The sequence below is a fragment of the Rosa rugosa genome, chromosome 1 (assembly GCF_958449725.1).
Source record: "Rosa rugosa chromosome 1, drRosRugo1.1, whole genome shotgun sequence".
Lineage (NCBI taxonomy): Eukaryota > Viridiplantae > Streptophyta > Magnoliopsida > Rosales > Rosaceae > Rosa > Rosa rugosa.
The window spans coordinates 24,848,268-24,867,186 of NC_084820.1; the positions used below are offsets into that span (position 1 = coordinate 24,848,268).

The 18,919-nt window shown below is 40.1% G+C and overlaps 4 protein-coding genes across 4 annotated transcripts; 1 reads left to right on the plus strand and 3 right to left on the minus strand.

The window, feature by feature from the left end:
* The first annotated feature begins 1,867 nt into the window (after positions 1-1,867).
* On the plus strand, positions 1,868-3,302 carry LOC133731187 (serine--tRNA ligase-like). The gene has a single exon (XM_062158642.1). It carries the CDS (start codon positions 1,870-1,872, stop codon positions 3,220-3,222), a length of 1,353 nt encoding a protein of 450 aa, XP_062014626.1. The 5' UTR covers positions 1,868-1,869; the 3' UTR covers positions 3,223-3,302.
* A 7,077-nt stretch (positions 3,303-10,379) lies between these two features.
* On the minus strand, positions 10,380-11,467 carry LOC133725058 (uncharacterized). The gene is made up of 3 exons (XM_062152087.1): positions 11,420-11,467; positions 10,846-11,090; positions 10,380-10,719 (listed from the first exon to the last, which is right to left on the minus strand). Exons 1-3 carry the CDS (start codon positions 11,465-11,467, stop codon positions 10,566-10,568), a joined length of 447 nt encoding a protein of 148 aa, XP_062008071.1. The 3' UTR covers positions 10,380-10,565.
* Positions 11,095-14,845, minus strand: LOC133724372 (uncharacterized). The gene is made up of 2 exons (XM_062151076.1): positions 14,205-14,845; positions 11,095-12,118 (listed from the first exon to the last, which is right to left on the minus strand). The coding sequence occupies exons 1-2, from the start codon at positions 14,352-14,354 to the stop codon at positions 11,693-11,695; spliced, it is 576 nt and encodes a 191-aa protein (XP_062007060.1). The 5' UTR covers positions 14,355-14,845; the 3' UTR covers positions 11,095-11,692.
* Positions 14,846-15,902: 1,057 nt separating this feature from the next.
* Positions 15,903-18,595, minus strand: LOC133724373 (uncharacterized). Its single transcript, XM_062151078.1, has 3 exons — positions 18,269-18,595; positions 17,661-17,792; positions 15,903-16,676 (listed from the first exon to the last, which is right to left on the minus strand). The coding sequence occupies exons 1-3, from the start codon at positions 18,578-18,580 to the stop codon at positions 16,218-16,220; spliced, it is 903 nt and encodes a 300-aa protein (XP_062007062.1). The 5' UTR covers positions 18,581-18,595; the 3' UTR covers positions 15,903-16,217.
* Between the last annotated feature and the right edge of the window lie 324 nt (positions 18,596-18,919).

The window sequence follows — 18,919 nt, forward strand, 5'->3', positions numbered from 1 at the left end:
AAATGGTATATGAAGTTTAGATAGTGTATATGTGATGAATAAGTCAGGAGAGATTGGTCAACAGCTCTATGAACACCAAGACCTATCATTAAGTTCAAGAATATTAGTGTTATTCATCTTGGTTAATTGAATCATGTTTGGCCTCAGTTCTAATGGTTTGCATACAACAGAATGATGGATGCTGGTAGTCGTGTTGGTCCAACTTTACATGAGTACTACTTGGTATGTTTTTATGTTTTGATTAACCTGGTTAGCCTGATAATCAATCATGGGAATCTCATGAATGCTTTGTGTCGCGCAAGATGTGTTTTCATGGCTAGAAATTAGCTGTTACACTACCCCGTCCTTGATGAACCTAAAGTAAAACTTGTTGGAGAAGCAAAACAAACCAAATGAACAAAAGGAACATTTGTTCATCACGGAGGCAGCCTGTGTACAGCAATGCCGTGATCAATTTTATGGCATCATTTCATCAAAAGTTTCAGAGAGCTTGAAGGAAAATGTGTTGATCGACTAAATCTTTTCTAGCCATAAGTCGTGAGTATTCGTCGGCAAAATTCAGAATTTTTATGCGTCAATAAAAAGTAAAAGGACATTGTTGCCAACGATGATTTGTATGGCTTTTGTGAGCTCTATAAATCTTGATTTAGTTGTGTTAGTAGGTGTGACGTAGGACGAGATTAAAACTGATTAAAATAAAAAAATATAATAAAAGCGTCGTCATATTGATATTAAGAAGAACCGTTTACAGGTTGAAGGTTAATCTTCAAACTGGCTTCTTAATGGTGGTATTGCTCATGAATACCTCTTTTGGATATATCAAGTTTCTTGAGCAAAAACCTAGTTGGGATTCCAAATATAAATTGGCCTAACTTTAGCAGCATATATCGCCTAATATATCACCCTTTCTGTACCTAGTCGACTTCCGCCGTTCCCAATCTAGATTCGTCCGGTGGTGGCCGGCAACAATGTTGACCTTTGGTCGCGTTGCTGTCCTATGGCTGCTGCCGGACGGGTGATGATGGTTCCTAAGGCTAGGTTCCCAAGATGGCTATGCTCGGAGGCCTGACGGTGGTGTTCCGGCTTGAATCTGTTTTTGCTGCTCTGTGGCAAGTCCAGTCTGGTGTAATGGTTTTCGATTTGTCGTCAGACGCGCGTGGGCTAGGCTTTTCCAGGCGTTAACAGCGGAGCTCCTCTGTTGGTGGCGTCAAGGTGGAGGACGGTAGGGCGCCTTGTTCTGACAGCGGTGACGGCGAATGTAGTCTGGTGTTCCTGATAGAGTTGCACAGAGGGTTGAGGCAGGGATAGTTGGGCTTGTTGTTGGGCTTCATTGGGTTTGGGCTGTCCGTTGGGTCATTTGGGCTGCTATTAGATAGATTTTTTTCTTTCTAACAATTCCCTACTTTTTTAGAGAGTTATGCACTGTTTTTTATTTTTTTCATGCCTATTTTGCTATGTCTTGTGTCATAACGGATAGGCTCGCTTTTTCTAAGTGAGCACTGGTTGTATAATGAGGGGTCTATCTCTATGTATTATCTTGATACCACCACAACAGACAAAACAAATAGCAGTGGAATGATATATAATGGTCATTCTGATTTGAGATCGATATATTGGCTATGCCTTCATTCAAAAAAAAAAATATATATATATATATATATATATATATAGGTAAGTAATCTAGGATTTATTTTATTTCCTATTTTAGTTACATTCGGATTTTTTGTTGTAGTCTACAAGGAATATATTTACGTGTATTAGGGTTGTATTAGGTTATGATTTAGGAATTAAATGCCTATATAAGCCTCAGTCATGCTTTGCTTGTTCTCTGCGTTTTTCTCCGGCAAAGTCTTCAACTTTTCATCACTAATGTTGGACATCAATCTATTCAGAGAAGAGAAGGGCAACAACCCACAAATCATTCGCGAATCTCAGAAGCGTCGTTTCAAAAGCGTCGAGATCGTCGACGAGGTCATTCAGCTTGATAAACAATGGCGTCAACGTCAATTCGAGCTCGAGAATCTCAAGAAAGAGTTCAACAAGATCAACACGATCAACAAGAAAGTTGCTCAGTTCAGGATTTCAGGTCAGGATGCAACCGAGGTGTTTAAGGACACAGATGAAATCAAGAGGTTGATCGCAGAAAAAGAAATTGAAGTTCGAGAGGCTTTAAACCTTTTGAATTCGAAACTGGAAGTCATTGGAAACCTTGTGCATGATAGTGTTCCCTTGCATGATGATGAGGCCAATAATGCTGTGGTTAGATCGGTGGGTGAGAAACGGTTGGAGCCGAAACTCAAATATCACGTTGAGCTTGTTGAGCTTGTGGGTATTGCTGACTTGAAGAAAGGTGCTCAAGTAGCAGGAGGTAGAGGTTATTACTTGAAAGGTGCTGGCGTCCGCCTCAATCAAGCTCTGATAAATTTTGGTCTTGATTTCCTTGAGAAAAGGGGATACACTGCATTGCAGACTCCATTTTTTATGAGGAAAGATATCATGGCAAAGTGTGCTCAATTAGCACAATTCGATGAGGAGCTTTATAAGGTTACCGGAGAGGGTGATGACAAATATCTGATTGCTACAGCTGAGCAGCCACTATGTGCATATCATGTGGACGATTGGATTCATCCTTCACAGCTGCCCATAAGATATGCTGGATATTCATCTTGTTTCCGCAAGGAAGCTGGTTCACATGGTCGAGATACCTTGGGAATTTTTAGGGTTCATCAGTTTGAAAAAGTTGAACAGTTTTGTATGACAAGCCCAAATGGCCAGGACTCTTGGGAAATGCTCCAGGAAATGATCAAGAACTCTGAGGAATTTTATCAGCAGCTCAAACTCCCTTATCGTGTTGTGTCTGTCGTTTCTGGTGCTTTGAATGATGCGGCAGCAAAGAAGTATGATCTGGAAGGATGGTTTCCAGCATCTCAGACATACAGGGAGCTCGTCTCATGTTCAAACTGTACAGACTACCAATCAAGAAAATTAGGAATTCGATTTGGGCAGAAAAAGAGCAATGAGCAGAAGAAGCAATACGTTCACTTGTTGAACTCCACTCTTACAGCAACTGAGAGAACCATTTGCTGCATTCTTGAAAACTATCAGAGGGAAGATGGTGTTGAGGTACCAGAAGTCTTACGAAACTACATGGGTGGAGTGTCCTTCCTACCATTCACGAACAAACCAGCCCCTGAAGTCAAAGGGAAGAAATCAAAGGCCTAAATTCATCATTTTCCAGATTATCACTGAGATTAGTTAATTATATCGCATATACTCCTAGTATTTCTAATAAATTGTGAAACCCATATTCAACGTCTTGATGTTGTAATGAACTTAGAATTTTGCTTCTTGTTTAGTCTTGGGTCATATTATTTTCACACTGTTTAAGTATATTGGTATTGAGAGAGATTGATGAGAGAAGTGTCCAACATATTATTGAGAATAGGAGCCCTATATATAGGGATTACAAAGTACACATTCTAATGTTACAAGGAATACTAATCCATCTATGATTAGGAATTCTAGAACCTTCTCTCCTATTACTACTCCTAGTTTGATAAGGCACACTAAGTCGATTTTCCTTCAACACTCCCCCTTGTGCCGCTTCAAACTTGGTGGTGACGCTTCATTCGTTGCCTCGTTAAAAACCTTGCCAGGTAACAAAAACCCTGTGGGACAAAAATAACCCTGGTCGAAGGACAAAAAGAGCACAACACGTCCTTCACTCTTCGAGATCGAACATGTAGACATCATAACTCCCCCTGATGTCGATATCTCCCCCTGATTACTACAATCGTGGGAGTTCGGATAACTTTCTCAATCCGATGCTCTTCACATGTTTCTCGAATGTGGATTTAGGTAACGACTTAGTGAATAAGTCCGCTACATTATCATCTGATCGGATTTGATTCACTTCAATCTTTAGAAGTGTTTGTTGTTGCTGAGTATAAAAGAACTTAGGCGATATGTGCTTGGTGTTGTCGCCCTTGATGAAACCTAACTTCATTTGCTCAATACAAGCTGCATTATCCTCATAAATGCATATAGGTTCATCTGTGGTAGACTTCAAACCACAACTTCCTTGAATGTGTCGAATTACAGACCTTAGCCATACACATTCACGTACAGCTTCATGTAGAGCAATAATCTCTGCATGATTTGAGGAAGTAGCAACAAGGGTCTGTTTCGTAGACCTCCAAGATATCGCAGTGCTTCCCATGGTAAAGACATAACCTGTTTGGGAGCGACCTTTGTGAGGGCCAGAGAGGTACCCTGCATCAGCAAAACCCATCAAGACATCGTTGTCGTTTTGATGGAGGGAGATAGGAGGACGCCGGCCACCATGAGCGGCGGCGGCGCCGACTGTCATTCCATGGACGGGGGCGTTTTGCCTTTTGGGGTCCGATCCCAATTTTCCGTCATTCCTTTTCTCTATGTAGGGATAGAATATGCCCATATCAATCGTACCTCTTAGGTATCGAAAGATGGTCTTTACACCAATCCAATGGCGGCGTGTTGGCGCAGAGCTATGTCGAGCTAACAAGTTCACTGCGAATGAGATATCCGGTCTTGTGCATTGAGCTAAGTACAATAATGCGCCTATTGCACTCAAATAGGGCACTTCGGCCTCTAAGGGTTCTTCGTCCTCATCCCTTGGACGAAACGGATCTTTTCCGGGCTCAAGACTACGGCCGATCATGGGAGTACTTGCAGGCTTTGCTTTATCTTCATTAAAGCGCCTTAGAATTTTCTGAGTATATGCAGACTGATGGATCAAAATCCCATCACTACGGTGCTCGAGTTCTAAACCGAGACAAAACCGTGTTTTCCCAAGATCTTTCATCTCAAATTCGGATTTCAAGTAATTAGCAGTTTCCTTTAACTCATCTAGAGTTCCAATTAGGTTCATGTCATCGACATAAACTGCTACGATTGCAAATCCGGAACTTGTTCTTTTAATGAACACGCATGGGCATATTTCATTGTTAATATATCCCTTCCCAATCAAGTAGTCACTTAGACGGTTATACCACATCCGTCCGGATTGTTTTAATCCTATAGTGAGCGTTTTAATCTTATTGAAAACGCGCTCCGTGGTTTAGAGCCACTTGATTTGGGTATTTGAAGTCCATCTGGAACCTTCATATATATCTCTGAATCTAGATCCCCATAGAGATATGCTGTAACCACATCCATAAGCTGCATGTCAAGTTTTTCGGAAACTACCAAACTGACAAGGTAGCGGAACATTATAACGTCCATTACGGGAGAATATGTCTCCTCGTAGTCGATTCCAGGGCGTTGTGAGAAGCCTTGCGCCACAAGGCGGGCTTTATATCTTACCACCTCATTTTTCTCATTACGCTTTCTAACAAAGACCCATTTATGGCCAACAGGCTTTACACTTGGGGGTGTCTGCGTTACAGGCCCAAATACCTGTCTCTTTGTTAGTGAATCCAATTCAACCTGGATCGCATCTTTCCATTTAGGCCAATCTGCTCTTCGTTGACATTCTTCAACAGAGCGAGGTTCGATATCATCATATTCTATAATCCCTTTCGCAATATGATATGCAAATGCATCATCAATCTCCATAGAATTTCTATCCATCATCTCATGTACACTAGTGTAATTTATGGAGATCTCTCTATTCTCTGGAGTTGGTTCTGACATTGGAGCGTCCCCCAATGATGTCTCTCGGACATAACCATAATCCGGAATATTCTCATGAGATGGATTATTCACATCGATGATTAATGGATTATTTTGTGCCAAACTCGCTTTCTTTCTTGGGCGAGAATCCATCGAACCTATAGGCCTCCCGCGCTTCCTGGCAGGAGCCATGGGCCTAGCCACAATGTCACCATCACTGTGAGAGGGGACGTTGGCGCCATGCTCAATTGCCCTTGAGATGGCGTCATGTCCTCTGATTTTAGGGACATCAATCCTTGCAGGCACGTTTGCAGCAGGTATGTGTGATCTCGTCACTTTTGCGATATCAGAAAACGCATCAGGCATCGATTCTGCTACGTTCTGAAGATCGAGAATTCTCCGCACTTCAATTTCGGACTGTGCGGTTCGGGGATCAAGATGAGACAGAGTGGGGACAGACCACGACAATTCCTGTCGTTCCTGTTGAACATTGATGTTCTTATCTCCCCCTAACGACGGGAAGACTGTCTCATCGAAGTGACAATCCGGAAATCTAGCGGTAAAGAGATCGCTTGTCAAGGGATTTATGTAGCGGATAATCGTTGGAGAATCATATCCAACATAAATGCCTAATCGTCTTTGAGGACCCATTTTGGTGCGCTGTGGAGGCGCAATTGGCACATAAACTGCACACCCAAATATGCGTAAGTGTGAGACATTAGGCTCATACCCAGTCACCATCTGGGACGCAGAAAAGGGTTGAGTGGCAGTGGGCCTCAGACGAATAAGCATAGCTGCATGCAATATTGCATAGCCCCAAGCAGAAATAGGGAGATTGGTGCGCATTACCAATGCCCTAGCGACCATTTGTAGTCGTTTAATGGCGGCTTCTGCGAGACCATTTTGGGTGTGAACATGAGGAACAGGATGTTCAACATCAATCCCAATGGACATGCAATAATCATCAAAAGTCTTTGATGTAAACTCTCCAGCATTGTCAAATCTTATAGACTTAATAGGATGATCAGGGTGTTGAGCCGTTAACTTAATGATTTGTGCTAGGAGTTTAGCGAATGCAGCGTTCCTTGTGGACAATAGCATGACATGTGGCCAGCGTGTCGATGCATCAACCAATACCATAAAATATCAAAATGGTCCGCATGATGGTTGAATAGGTCCACAAATATCACCTTGGATTCTTTGCAAGAATGGTATATTTTCTATAGTGTCCTTTGCATAGGATGGTCTCGATCCTAATTTTGCTAAAGAGCAGGCTTTGCAGAACGAATGATGGGCTTTGGAAACAACCAATGAGGATTTTGGTGGAGCCATGAAATCACAATGGACCTTAGAAGTAAAATTTGGAGTCAAGGGAGCAGGGGTGGCGTCAAAGCCACCCTTGGGCCGCAGGGGGATGGCAGCGCCGACCGGTGATGGCCGGACTTGAGGGGGAAAGGCGCCGTGAGGCGCAGGTGCTCCTCCTTGATCCAAATTTCGAGTTTTACTTCCTTTCGTTCTGAAAAAGGGATGTCCGTGTGAAGTCTTTAATATACGGATCATCATGTCACGACCTGGGTGTCCCAAACGGTCGTGCCAAAGCCTATATGTGTCGGAATCCCATAAATCATCTCTCATGACATGGTTGGATTCAATGACTCGAATAGTGGTTGCATACAACCCACTAGAGCGACACATAAGTTTCTCTAAGACTCGTTTATGTCCGTAGTCATTAGAGGTGATGCAAAGGAACTCTTGTCCATTCTCACAATGTGTTTCCACATGAAAACCATTGGCTCTTATATCTTTGAAGCTCAATAGGGTTCTTCCTGCCCTAGGAGCATAAAGGGCTTCGGTGACTTTCAAAGTAGTGCCATTAGGCAACATAAATTGAGCTGGTCCTCGACCATGAATCAATTGAGATGGTCCAGCCATCGTAGTCACAGAAGATCGAGTAGGCGCCATCCATAGGAATAGCTGTCTATGTCGAAGAATAGTATGTGTAGTGGCACTATCCACGAGGCATTCGAGCTCTCCGGGAAACATACTGAAAAATAATAAAGTTCGAAATTAAAATATGTCCAAGACATTGAATAAAAAGTCGATACTTTATTAATGATAGCCAATGATTACATCAAAGTTTCTTGACCATAATCTAATCCAAAGTAAAATCAAACATTAGACAAATTGTAGTCACTCAATTCGTTCGGTAATTCCAATTAAATATGACCAGGGAAGTAAAGAGAGATGTCGGTGGAGCAAAGCTCTCTTAAGTACCACTAATCTCAATTACTTTCCTAGACATCATACTTAATTGAGTACGCCTAGAGGAAAAGAGATAATCCAATAAGTCATTTTATTGATTAAGGCATAATTGCCATTACATAATTCTTGAAAATTAAAAGACTATTCTAAATAAAAATCTGCGGCATTCTATCTTCATCGCCAGATTTAAAATCTTTTATAGCTCGATATATTACCATTGATCAGGTACTCCATAAAATACCATGAAGAGGATGCTCTCTTGATTGAGGTGTATTGACACAATACATATGGTCCCTAGAACCAATGGCGTTGGAATAGTGCAATCATGGCCAAAAATGGCGCCATGGTGTCCAACCCTATACCCTCAATGTCATGACTCCTATGGTCATGTTAGGGTTTTCTCAATCAATTTGTTATTTTGTGTTTTTCCACAAGCATGCATAAATAATATGGTGCAGAGAGCCTCCGAACAATATTTCATAACTCTTTCAAAGTTATAGTGAAGCAGATATTATTCCATCGTGCTTCTATGTTCGGAAAGTTGTGAATGTTACTAAAACGTTCACTAGGCGCAACCCAAAGGTTGTTAGCGTTATCCTCATTCATGTACTCAAACTGGAGGGCCATCTTCATGTGGCGCTTCATCAGGGTAAATGCCCTGGAATTTTCTATCTCAGTTTGTGAGTCTTTAGCGGTTCCTTTAGAACAGGGCTCTTGGATTGTAGGCAAATAAATATCCCGTGCCCGTAGAATCCAATGAAGTAAAATCGAGCTCGTTCAAGTCTTACATCTTGAAAGGAAAGCAAGAACGTATTAGTTTCGGAGTCAATGCTTCCACGAAAACTAATATAAGATTTCTGAGCCTTAATGCTACCAAGAAATCGATTTCCAAGAATATTTGGATTAGACCAAAACAATGATGTTTAAATGGTCAAAATCTATGCTCACGAACGCTCTTAGTCCGTAGCTTACGAACGCTCTTAGTTCGTTAAATCGATGCTTACGGACGCTCTTAGTCCGAAGTCTTACGAACGCTCTTAGTTCATTAATTGCGTGAATCCCCACGATTCCGCTTTCTCAAGAATCGAACCCACGTTATAAGAAAGGTGGGATGTAGAAGAAGGGAGGTTGCAAGTCCCCGAAGAAAAAGAAGGAGGAAATTAAATTTCAAAAGCGGCAACTTTAACTTAAAACTTACTTGATGAAATTTGGAACAGATTCTCTTCTGAACAGCTTGCACTTCGATTGGTGTACCGGTCTCAAAACAACTCCGATAAGGCTGAAATTCGGAGGTCAGATGGAAGAGACAGAGACGAACAACTTTGATGAAGAAAAGATTTTGATCTGAGGTTCCGAACTAGACGTTTCGGGGCTTGCAAGAAGACGGACGTGCACAGGAAAGGAGAAGGATGCAGTTGGTGTGCATTGGTGATGCAGGGGCAGTAGACGTGCAGTGGTGCTGCAGGGGCAGCAGGGATACGTGCGCAGGGGGGCGTAGGTGCTGCAGGGGCAGGCGTGCAGGTGAGGCTAGCGTGGGCTAAGAGCTGCGGTGATGAAGAAGATTTTTGGGTTTTTGGTTTTTGGTTTGTGGTTAAAGCTCGTGCTGATAACGTGTTTAAGTATATTGGTATTGAGAGAGATTGATGAGAGAAGTGTCCAACATATTATTGAGAATAGGAGCCCTATATATAGGTATTACAAAGTACACATTCTAATGTTACAAGGAATACTAATCCATCTATGATTAGGAATTCTAGAACCTTCTCTCCTATTACTACTCCTAGTTTGATAAGGCACACTAAGTCGATTTTCCTTCAACACACACTTTATTTTGATGAAGATTCTTGATTAGGAGTTATTTTACTTTGATTTACTAAGTTTGGGTTTAGTGGAGTCCTTCATGGCAAATCAACTCTATTAATTTTACTCTTAAGTCAAAATTTGACAATCCATCATGTTTTATTGACTTAGTCTTGGATGGTGCTTGAGTTATCTCTGTTAGGCCTGATAATAGGCCAAGATAGCTTGTTTCTCTAGCGTGTTTCGTTTTTCTGGGTCTTTTTGACCCCTTGCTTACCAAAAAAAAAAGAGGAGTAGTGATCGAGCTTTAATGTTATAGGCATGGTGATATGGGGTGAAAATAACTGTATCATTTTGTGTTTAAACAGCGAAGATGTTTTAATCGCCTTATCGGGTTCAAGGATTGTGCACATCGGCCATGATCTTTGGCTCAGTACTCCCTTGCTTAGCAAGTTAGCATGCTTTGTAAGTTTGTAGAATAGCTCGATCAGTTGCTGTTTCTTATCAGGACACGCTCATTGTACTAATGGAGTAAAGAATCATATTGCGGAAATGATACAAGCGCTCGATGATTTCAAAGATTATCTAGAAATAAATGGCTTTGGATATATAATAAAATTACCAAAACAAAATGTGCTAGAAAACTAAAAATGTTGGAGGGAAAACAAAATGTACTAGATATATAGACACTATATATCTAGATATAGTGTCTATATGCTCAACAAGTTTGCTAAACAGGCTATGAGAATGGCACCAAGTGCGTTATAACATGTAATTTTATTGGGAATTCAATCCTCCACGTACAAGCAAATTAGACCTTAATTAAACATCTCTAATTAAAACAAGCAGTTTTATTCAAAAGATACAGGGGCACTATTGTTTTCACTGCCATATCTGTTCATAACACTAGTAGAAAACCGAATTCTATACTGCCAGTAAAAGCCCATGCTTGGATCATAGCAAAATACCCAATAAGTGGCAACCCTTGAATCTTCAGGTTCATACCTGTATAACACATTGAGCATTAATATATCTAAAGGTCAGCCTTTTCTTTTTCAAATGTAAATGATGATATGATGGAATTAGCTAGCATATATACATGTGAGAGAGAAATAAGAGTAATTAGCTTACTGGGAACAGTCCATATCATCCGAGACACGTGCCGGTGGAAGCTTTACAGAAACGTCACAGGCGGGGAACAGAAGACGAAGTGCAGATAAGTTCAGAGGCCCTGCCTTTTGTAAATCCTCTAGACACTCATATAGCTTCTTCGCAATTACTTGAGTGCTGAGAGACGCCGCAGCTTTACAGCAAGCCGGTGTAGGCTCCGAAGGATCATATAGCGGAAAGCAAGGATCCAACAGATTCAAGGTACACTACAAGAAAAAACATGTTTAACAACATGCAATTCGCGTTGTCAATCACTTTTGACAACGTTTGGCGCATGTTGTAGATGCCAGAGTCATTAAAAGTCCTCGAGTCCTTAACATCGCGCTTTGCACGTTGTCAAAAAGAGGTGAAGCACGTTGTTGTAATTATTCAACAATGAGCTCTGCACGTTGTCATAAATTTTCAACAACGTTTCAAGTGCATGTTGTAAGTTTTAACAACACTCTCAGCATGTTGTCTTTAGTTTTTGACAGCATACATGGTATGTTGTCATATTACATACGTTGTTACAACGTTTCAGCATATATTATTGCACCCAATTTGTTGGACTATGCTTTCCTGTACCTCTATAAACATTCACCATTACTTAAACACATTCACATGCCAATATTAGTACACGTACACTAACCATGTATGAAAAATATACATTTCATTAGGAGTGCCACATTCTCTTATACATATGTTCTTTACAAAACATGCATGACAAAGTACTGGATTCTTTGTTCACCAGCATTGACAAAACATGCATGGTACTTCCTGACCTACATAAATTCTCTAGTAAAGTAAAATGTACCTGCTACTTCAACTACTAAGGAAGCATTTCAATGGAGCTTTTGGGCCATGCAAGAGTGCTTCCTACAGCTTCACCAAGTTGTTTGGCATCCATGGTTGCTCTGTACACTTCCATAGTCTGATACTCATCAAACACCACATCAACCCAAACCTTCCAACAATTTCGTCCAAGAGGCACACAATGAACTTTTGTACTTGGATTTGTTGAAGAGATCTTTCCTTCAGCTACCACTTCATCTTCTTCATAATTGTTCCAATTCAAAAGTGCACATCTGCTATTTTCAAGATCATTGCTTGGAGCATTGATTGGTCCACTTCCTCCTCTTCTTTTTCCCCTTCTTTTTCTGTTCTTCATCACCTCTTTTCCTCTTCTTTGTCTGTTCCTTTTCTCTATCAAATTGCAGCCATTGTTTCTCCATCTTGACAGAAACTGTACCTCAAACTAGAAGGCACGAAATCATATATAGCATAAGCACATTAGTCCTTCTGAACTTAGAACTTAGAACTTAGAACCACTACTACAGTACCACTCAATTGCTATTCCTTCTAATCTAATTAACACTTTGACAAGCACAAGTATTAACTACACAGTTACAGAAGCACAAGTTACAGTCATCACAAATAATAATACATGCATTCTAATTGAAATAATCTGTAGAATAAGTTTCAGTGCAACAACCAAGATACATGAATCGATGGTAGTTTTTCTGTAAAACAAGGTACAAGAAGACTAATGAAAAGGAAATTATATGGACATTATATGAATGATAAGAACTTTCTAAAGATTATCAAGGAAAAGGAAATTCAATAAATAGTTGTAAATTTCATTATGCAACATGATACCAGTGACTGAGAATGGCTGACTTATTGCATTCCTGTTCTGTAGAGTCTCTTAATGAAAAACTACACACAGCAGGAAAGCCAGAATAATGAAACATCATATATTTTTGACACAGAAAATTGAGAATTATGCAGGCATTCACCAACTTATCAACAATAACAGTGCAGTAAAGCAGCAAATGTCAACATAATCAAAATGAAATCGATCAATAAAGACTTTCACAGCAATAAAAGACTTTATAAGCTGAGGAGTAGTCAAGAAGTAGCTATTTGTTTGTCTCATGGGGTTGGAATTTGGCCCAGAAAGGAAACCCCCCAACAAAAAGCATATAACTCAAGGATCAATATGTACAGAAGAATCCATTCAAGTAGTTTAATATCTACTTGGTTTTTAAAATGATAACTCAAGGAGATTAAATAAAAATTTATTTGATTACAAGGTTAAGGGTGTATAGATTCAGAGTATGCTTGCCCAAACACATAGAGATAAGAAGTTGGAAACAATGTGATCCAAACAAAGAACCAGGAGGGAAATGGTGAACAGAAAAAGACTTGGAAAAGAAACAATGAATTTACAGCAAGGGTTCTGAATCAATGCAATAGATGACAGACACATAGACACACAGTGCACGTTATAGGTTTGATAGCTTAAATCCTAGTTTGTTTTAGGAATCAGGAAACTAGCCTTGGTTTAGGGTATGAATTTTCCCTCGGTTATATTAGCGGATCAATCATACAAATTTGAGTCTTGGATGCTATCACTTTGGCAGTTTAGTAGGTGCCACTGATTTGAAGTTGTGACATTGCTGAAAACTATAATTAATTCCTTCTCTGGCAATGACCTCAGAAGCAATAAAACCAACTACTTTGTCTTTGTGGTGGCATAATCTGTTTTGATAATAGAATTAATGTAGGGTTTGGTGTGTCTATGGCTTTCAGATCACATCCCCTGCTGCATTCTTTTCTCATGTCAATATTTAAAAAAAGTATGAAAATAGCACTTGCTAACCACCAAGGCTTTATGTTTCTGTTAACACTCAAACAACATTATAGTAATGTATATAGTGCCATCACTTTTTCAGACCAAAAAATTGGTAAAGAGGTCTATGGTTAGGTATAACGAATTAACTATTTCTGAAATCTACTAACCAAATAGCAGTGGAACATGTATGAAGTATCTGCATAAATGTAAAAAGCCTTCACATATAGGTAAGTTTAATGATCTCAGCTATTAATCTCTTTTAGCAGGAGGATATTGTATATGAGTCTTTCCTGGGCAGGTATAATATTGGCTATAAATCATTACAATTTAGTGATACTATTGGAAAGGTGTTAAGAAAATTCCCATGAACATTCATTAGATTGTCCACATGAACTTCCATTTTAGGTCAGCAATGTCTCATACTAACATCCTTTAATCGAATTTTTACATAAAACTCACTATCTAACATGAATCATCTTTATTTTCAATGCACACCAAGTGTTCGACAAAATGCCAAATCAGGAAGAACAAGCAAAACATGAACAAGCGAATGAATAACAGTGTTTTGCATCTGCGAGACTAAAACCTGAGTTCATCAAACAATTTTCAAACAAAAACATGATGATTAGAATGAAATAGGAACCTAGATGATGAAATTAAAGGTGCGAAACGGTGGAACAGGTAATATGAAGAAAGAAAGAAGTACCTTCGTAGCCGTAACGCCGGAAATTTGGCCGTCGAAATGCGTCAGAGATTGACAACCGAGGTCGGCGGAGTCAGTGACGCGGTCGACGGAGCCGAGGCTAAGCAGGACGTGCTCGACGGCGGCGACGCCGGACAAGCAGTCTTGCTCCATAGTGAAGTCGTCGATCCAATTGAGAGTGACGACGGAGGGAAGCGATCGTTTCGGGCGGTTTAGGGTTTGAGAATTGAGAGCTTCAGAGCTCAATTCTTCAAGCCCAGGATTTTATATGTTTTGGGTCTATGATGGATTTAGAGAGCTGATGCTTCTTTTTTTTTACTGACTTTAGTCAACAGGCCCTTTTGTTATTATTATTTTTTTTTAAATCTTTTATCTCAAAGTTTCGACCGCGTTCGCTGCACGTTGTTGTTTTAAAAATATTTAACAACATGCACTCCTGCTTGTTGATATATTAATTGACAACAAGCAGACAACAACGTGCAAACTGAGTTATCGATAACGAAATTAACAACATGCAAATGACGCATGTAGTGGTAAATAATTTAATACAACACTCTTTCTGCGCATGTTGTAGAAGATTAGAGATGACAACGAGCATTTATAGCATGTTGTAAATATGATGTTGTCATAGACTATTTTTCTTGTAGTGGTAGTTTTACAAGTCTCGGGATAGTGTGGCCTAAAAGGTGCACCAATGGCGCCGGCAGACCAAGAAACCCCGAGGAGGAGTATCACAATGGTGATCATCTTGGATAGAGCAAGCATGTCTGGTCTCAATTCTAATGGTTTTCGTACAACTAAGATACAGCTGTTGGTGTTGTTTTTGGCTGAAGTTTAGACCTATATACACGATAGTAATGTAGTACGTACATTCATGTTGAATGAGTCTGGTTAACCTAACTCCCGATCATGGCAATCTGATGCTGTCACAGACTACTCATGCCTCGATGGATCAACACAAGGTTTCAGGGAGAAAAAAAAAAAACAAGGAACAAGTGAATATGAAAACCACTTGTAGCAATGCCAACCCTAAAGAAAACTATGCTTGAGATCTGGTATATTTGGTATATGTTGTGAGTTTGTGAGCCGTTTTGTGTTATTGTTTATGATATGCCACAAATTAAATTCATATTTTTTACTCGTGTTTCTTCTTCTTTTAAAGCCAATTTTTACAATCAGTGTTGTTCCACAAATGAGGGAGTTGAGACAAAATTAATCTTGAGGGTTTTTGACCAAACGATTGAGTCAAGTCAATCTCGAGTTTGTGTAAAACCAAATGAACCAAGCTCGAGTATCTACATGTTCACTAAGAAACCTCAAAACCTCTATAGCCATTGATTTACCATATTCTCAAGATTGTTATTAGAAAAAGAGACAACAATTCATATTCATACTGCGACAAAATAAAGTATTTCTAATTATAATGAAAACCTCTATTGCAACATAAACGTTGGTCGATATTACTTATAGGGAGTTTTCAATATGAGATTGATCTCTATACTATATATGATCATCACTTGAGTGAAGAATCTTATTGCGGAAAGATACTTCAAATGTTTTGGTAGTTTATGAAGCATTTGGACATTGGTCAGAAACTAAACATAGGGTTTCCTTATGGCCGAAAAAAATAAAAATTCCAAATCAGTTTTACAATGAAAGATCGAAGAGAATTTGTGTAATAGTCGTCTAACTTCTGAAAAGTAAAAGGAAAATTAGCTTTGCCTAAATGACTTTTATTGTAGAACATTTCTCAACGTTTGAATAGTCATGAAGTTATGGAAACAAATACTACAACAGAACATTATAAAGGTGACCAAACAGAACATGACTAAACAGAACATATTAAAACAGTTACATGTTCTCTACTTGTGAAATGCAAAAGCAGTCTCTTTTATACCTAAACACAACGGAATTGGAAATTGAAACAGCATCCTAAGAAACCCTCCCTCATCTAGACAAACAGTTGGAAAGCAAGGTAGTCACAATGGAGAGAGGCTTCACTATTCTTCTAACTCTCTACTTCTTCCTCTTCTTTGGGGGCTGAAGTGCTTCCTCATCTTCATCTTCTTCCTCCTCCTCATTCTCCTCCTCGACTCCTTCCTCATCCTCTTCTCCTCCATCGTCATTGTCATCATCGTCGTCGTCATCATCATCCTCTTCATCATTGTCGTCCTCATTGTCATCTTCTTGGTCATCACCATCTTCTTCATCGCCCTCTTCCTCTTCTCCATTCTCTTCAGCCCCACCTCCTGCTCCACCCTCTGGAGCCTTCTTTGAGTTACTCTTATTGTTGTTCGGTTTGTTGCCATACTCTTCTCCTTCTTCAGATGACAAGTCCTCTTCACCTTCTTCAAGTCCACCATCACCATCATCATCTTCATCATCTCCCTCGGCATCAGCTGGCTTAGCTTGGGATGTAGTGTGAGGATCTTCTTTAATACCAGCTCCGTTGTTAGGTAAAAACGCAAGGGGATCCTGGAATCAAATTACAGATATGGAAAGAAAGTAGCAAAAGAACTTGTTACAATTTGTTAATTCAAAGTTAACAATTGGTAACACCACAGAATACTTGAGCATTACTAAGTAAACAAACTTCCGTACTTGTTGACTTTAAGACATTTTTAATCTTGATGAAAAGACATGATGCCACAACCTCGGTGGTCATCGAATGATAATATGCTCTGCCAAGAACAACAACTCCAGTCACACAACTTCACTTTGGATTTGTCTAGCACAATCACCAGACAAGCAGAATATGTTCTATATTTGGAAACAGGTAAAATAAGTACTTGATGCAAAATTAATGGGAATAACATCTCCATACAGTACGCTGTGCCATCCCTATCCCCTTTACAAATTTGATTTTTACAAACAACTCGGGTCGAATCAGGACTCAAAAGTGAGATCCGAACTGGATCCTCGCACTAACCCTACCGAACTCAATTCTGAGCTAGATTGTGCACGGGCTGTGGCTAACCCGGGCACAACTTTTCCTAATCATATTTCTCGTCTTTTATTACATTGAAACAAATCAAACTCCTAACTTAGCCTAATCCTAACACCCGAGGGCTTGCTTGTTCATATTATTATATAGTTCAATTCAGTGACTTAGACTTCAAGTTACAACTATTTATAACCATGAACCAAATTTTGCAACTTGTAATCAACGAATAGTTCAAAGAGCATCAGGGACAGAATATTCTCTACACTTCCTTTTCTTTCCATATGGACCCATTCCCCACAACACGACAAATCAAGTGGACCCCACACCCTACCAAACAAATCGGAGCTCAACTACTCAACCCAACCCAGGATAACCCAGGATAAACACTGTCCTTTCCAAATCCGGACCACTCCTAAATTTTATCTCTTCAAATTTTCCGACCAAAAGTAGAAAAATTACGTCACGGATAAATAGATAGCAGTAAAAATCATGGAACCAGGGTGAATTTAACTTACCAGAGCCAAGAGCTGGGTCCGGAGCAGAGCCGAGAGCAGCAAAGCAGCCAAGGCCTCCACGGCGCGTGTTAGCGACGCGCCGTTGACTCCGACCGAACCGTAGTTAGTTTCCATTTTGCGGCAACCAGACACCTGCAGGACCAAACACGAATAAACAATAAGCTTCTGGCCGTCGGATCTTCCCCCCAAATCTGTACCAGCCGTTGATTCTCTTGCCATATAAGTCAAGAAAAATTTAAGAAAAGAATGAAAATAAGAGTTTTCTACGGCATATTTTCAAAACACGACAAAAGACGACTTTTCCGTGAACCAAAACGTCGCCGCCGACGACCTTATCTATTGTTTTCTCGCCGGAATTTCAACCTTCGACGGGAAAGTTGTCGGAATGTAAAAATTTCCGACAGAACAATTGAAATCGAACTCAACAAACAGGGAAAGTTATATAATCAACTCAAACATAGCTAAAATTTGCGAAATTAAGCTGCGGAACTTCGAAAGTTGCCGGGAAAGTTAAAGAGCAAGAGCAGAAGAGGTGTAGTAGCTAAAAAAAGGAAGTGAAATTACGAAACTAGACAAGAAAGTGAGAATCAGAGAGGTTAGAAGTGTACCAGGAAGTGAGATCTGAGGGTTTGAGGGTCGGAAACCTCTAGAAAACAGCGGCGGAGGCTGCGTTCATTCTTGACCGTAGGATCGTGATCGAAGAGACACAGAGAGAAACAAGATGGGGAAAATATCAGAGAGAAAAGAGAGAAGAAGGGAGCACAGAGAGAGAGAGAGAGTACTGGTGTGTGACTGCCCGTAATTCTCCAGTCAAGTCCGGGCAGGACGGGCAGGGAGGGATTAGTAGTAGATTTTGGTGTGGGGAGCTGCCCGGAGAGGTAGGTAGGGACAAGTTTGGGTTTTAAGGAGCTTTTAATCATTTACTTAATTGTTGTTAGATTTATATTAATTCCTTAAAGACCACTAGACTTGGGTATATTCGAACGAATCCAACGGTCGTCGTAGTAATTTTATTTATTTTTCAGTCCTCGGGTAATAGTAATTTTGCAAGATTGCCTGTTATTAACGGCCTCCATTTAAAACAAGGACTCGGGTGACGTGTCGTGCAGTCGGAAGTGAAAATGAACCTGTGGTCCAGTTGTGGAACCGTGGTTAAGTCAGTAAACTTCACCGCGGTTTACAAACAAGGGTTTGGGTTTGGGTTTGGGGGATTTGGCACTATGGGCAATGTTGCTAGATAAGGGAATGATGAGGCAATT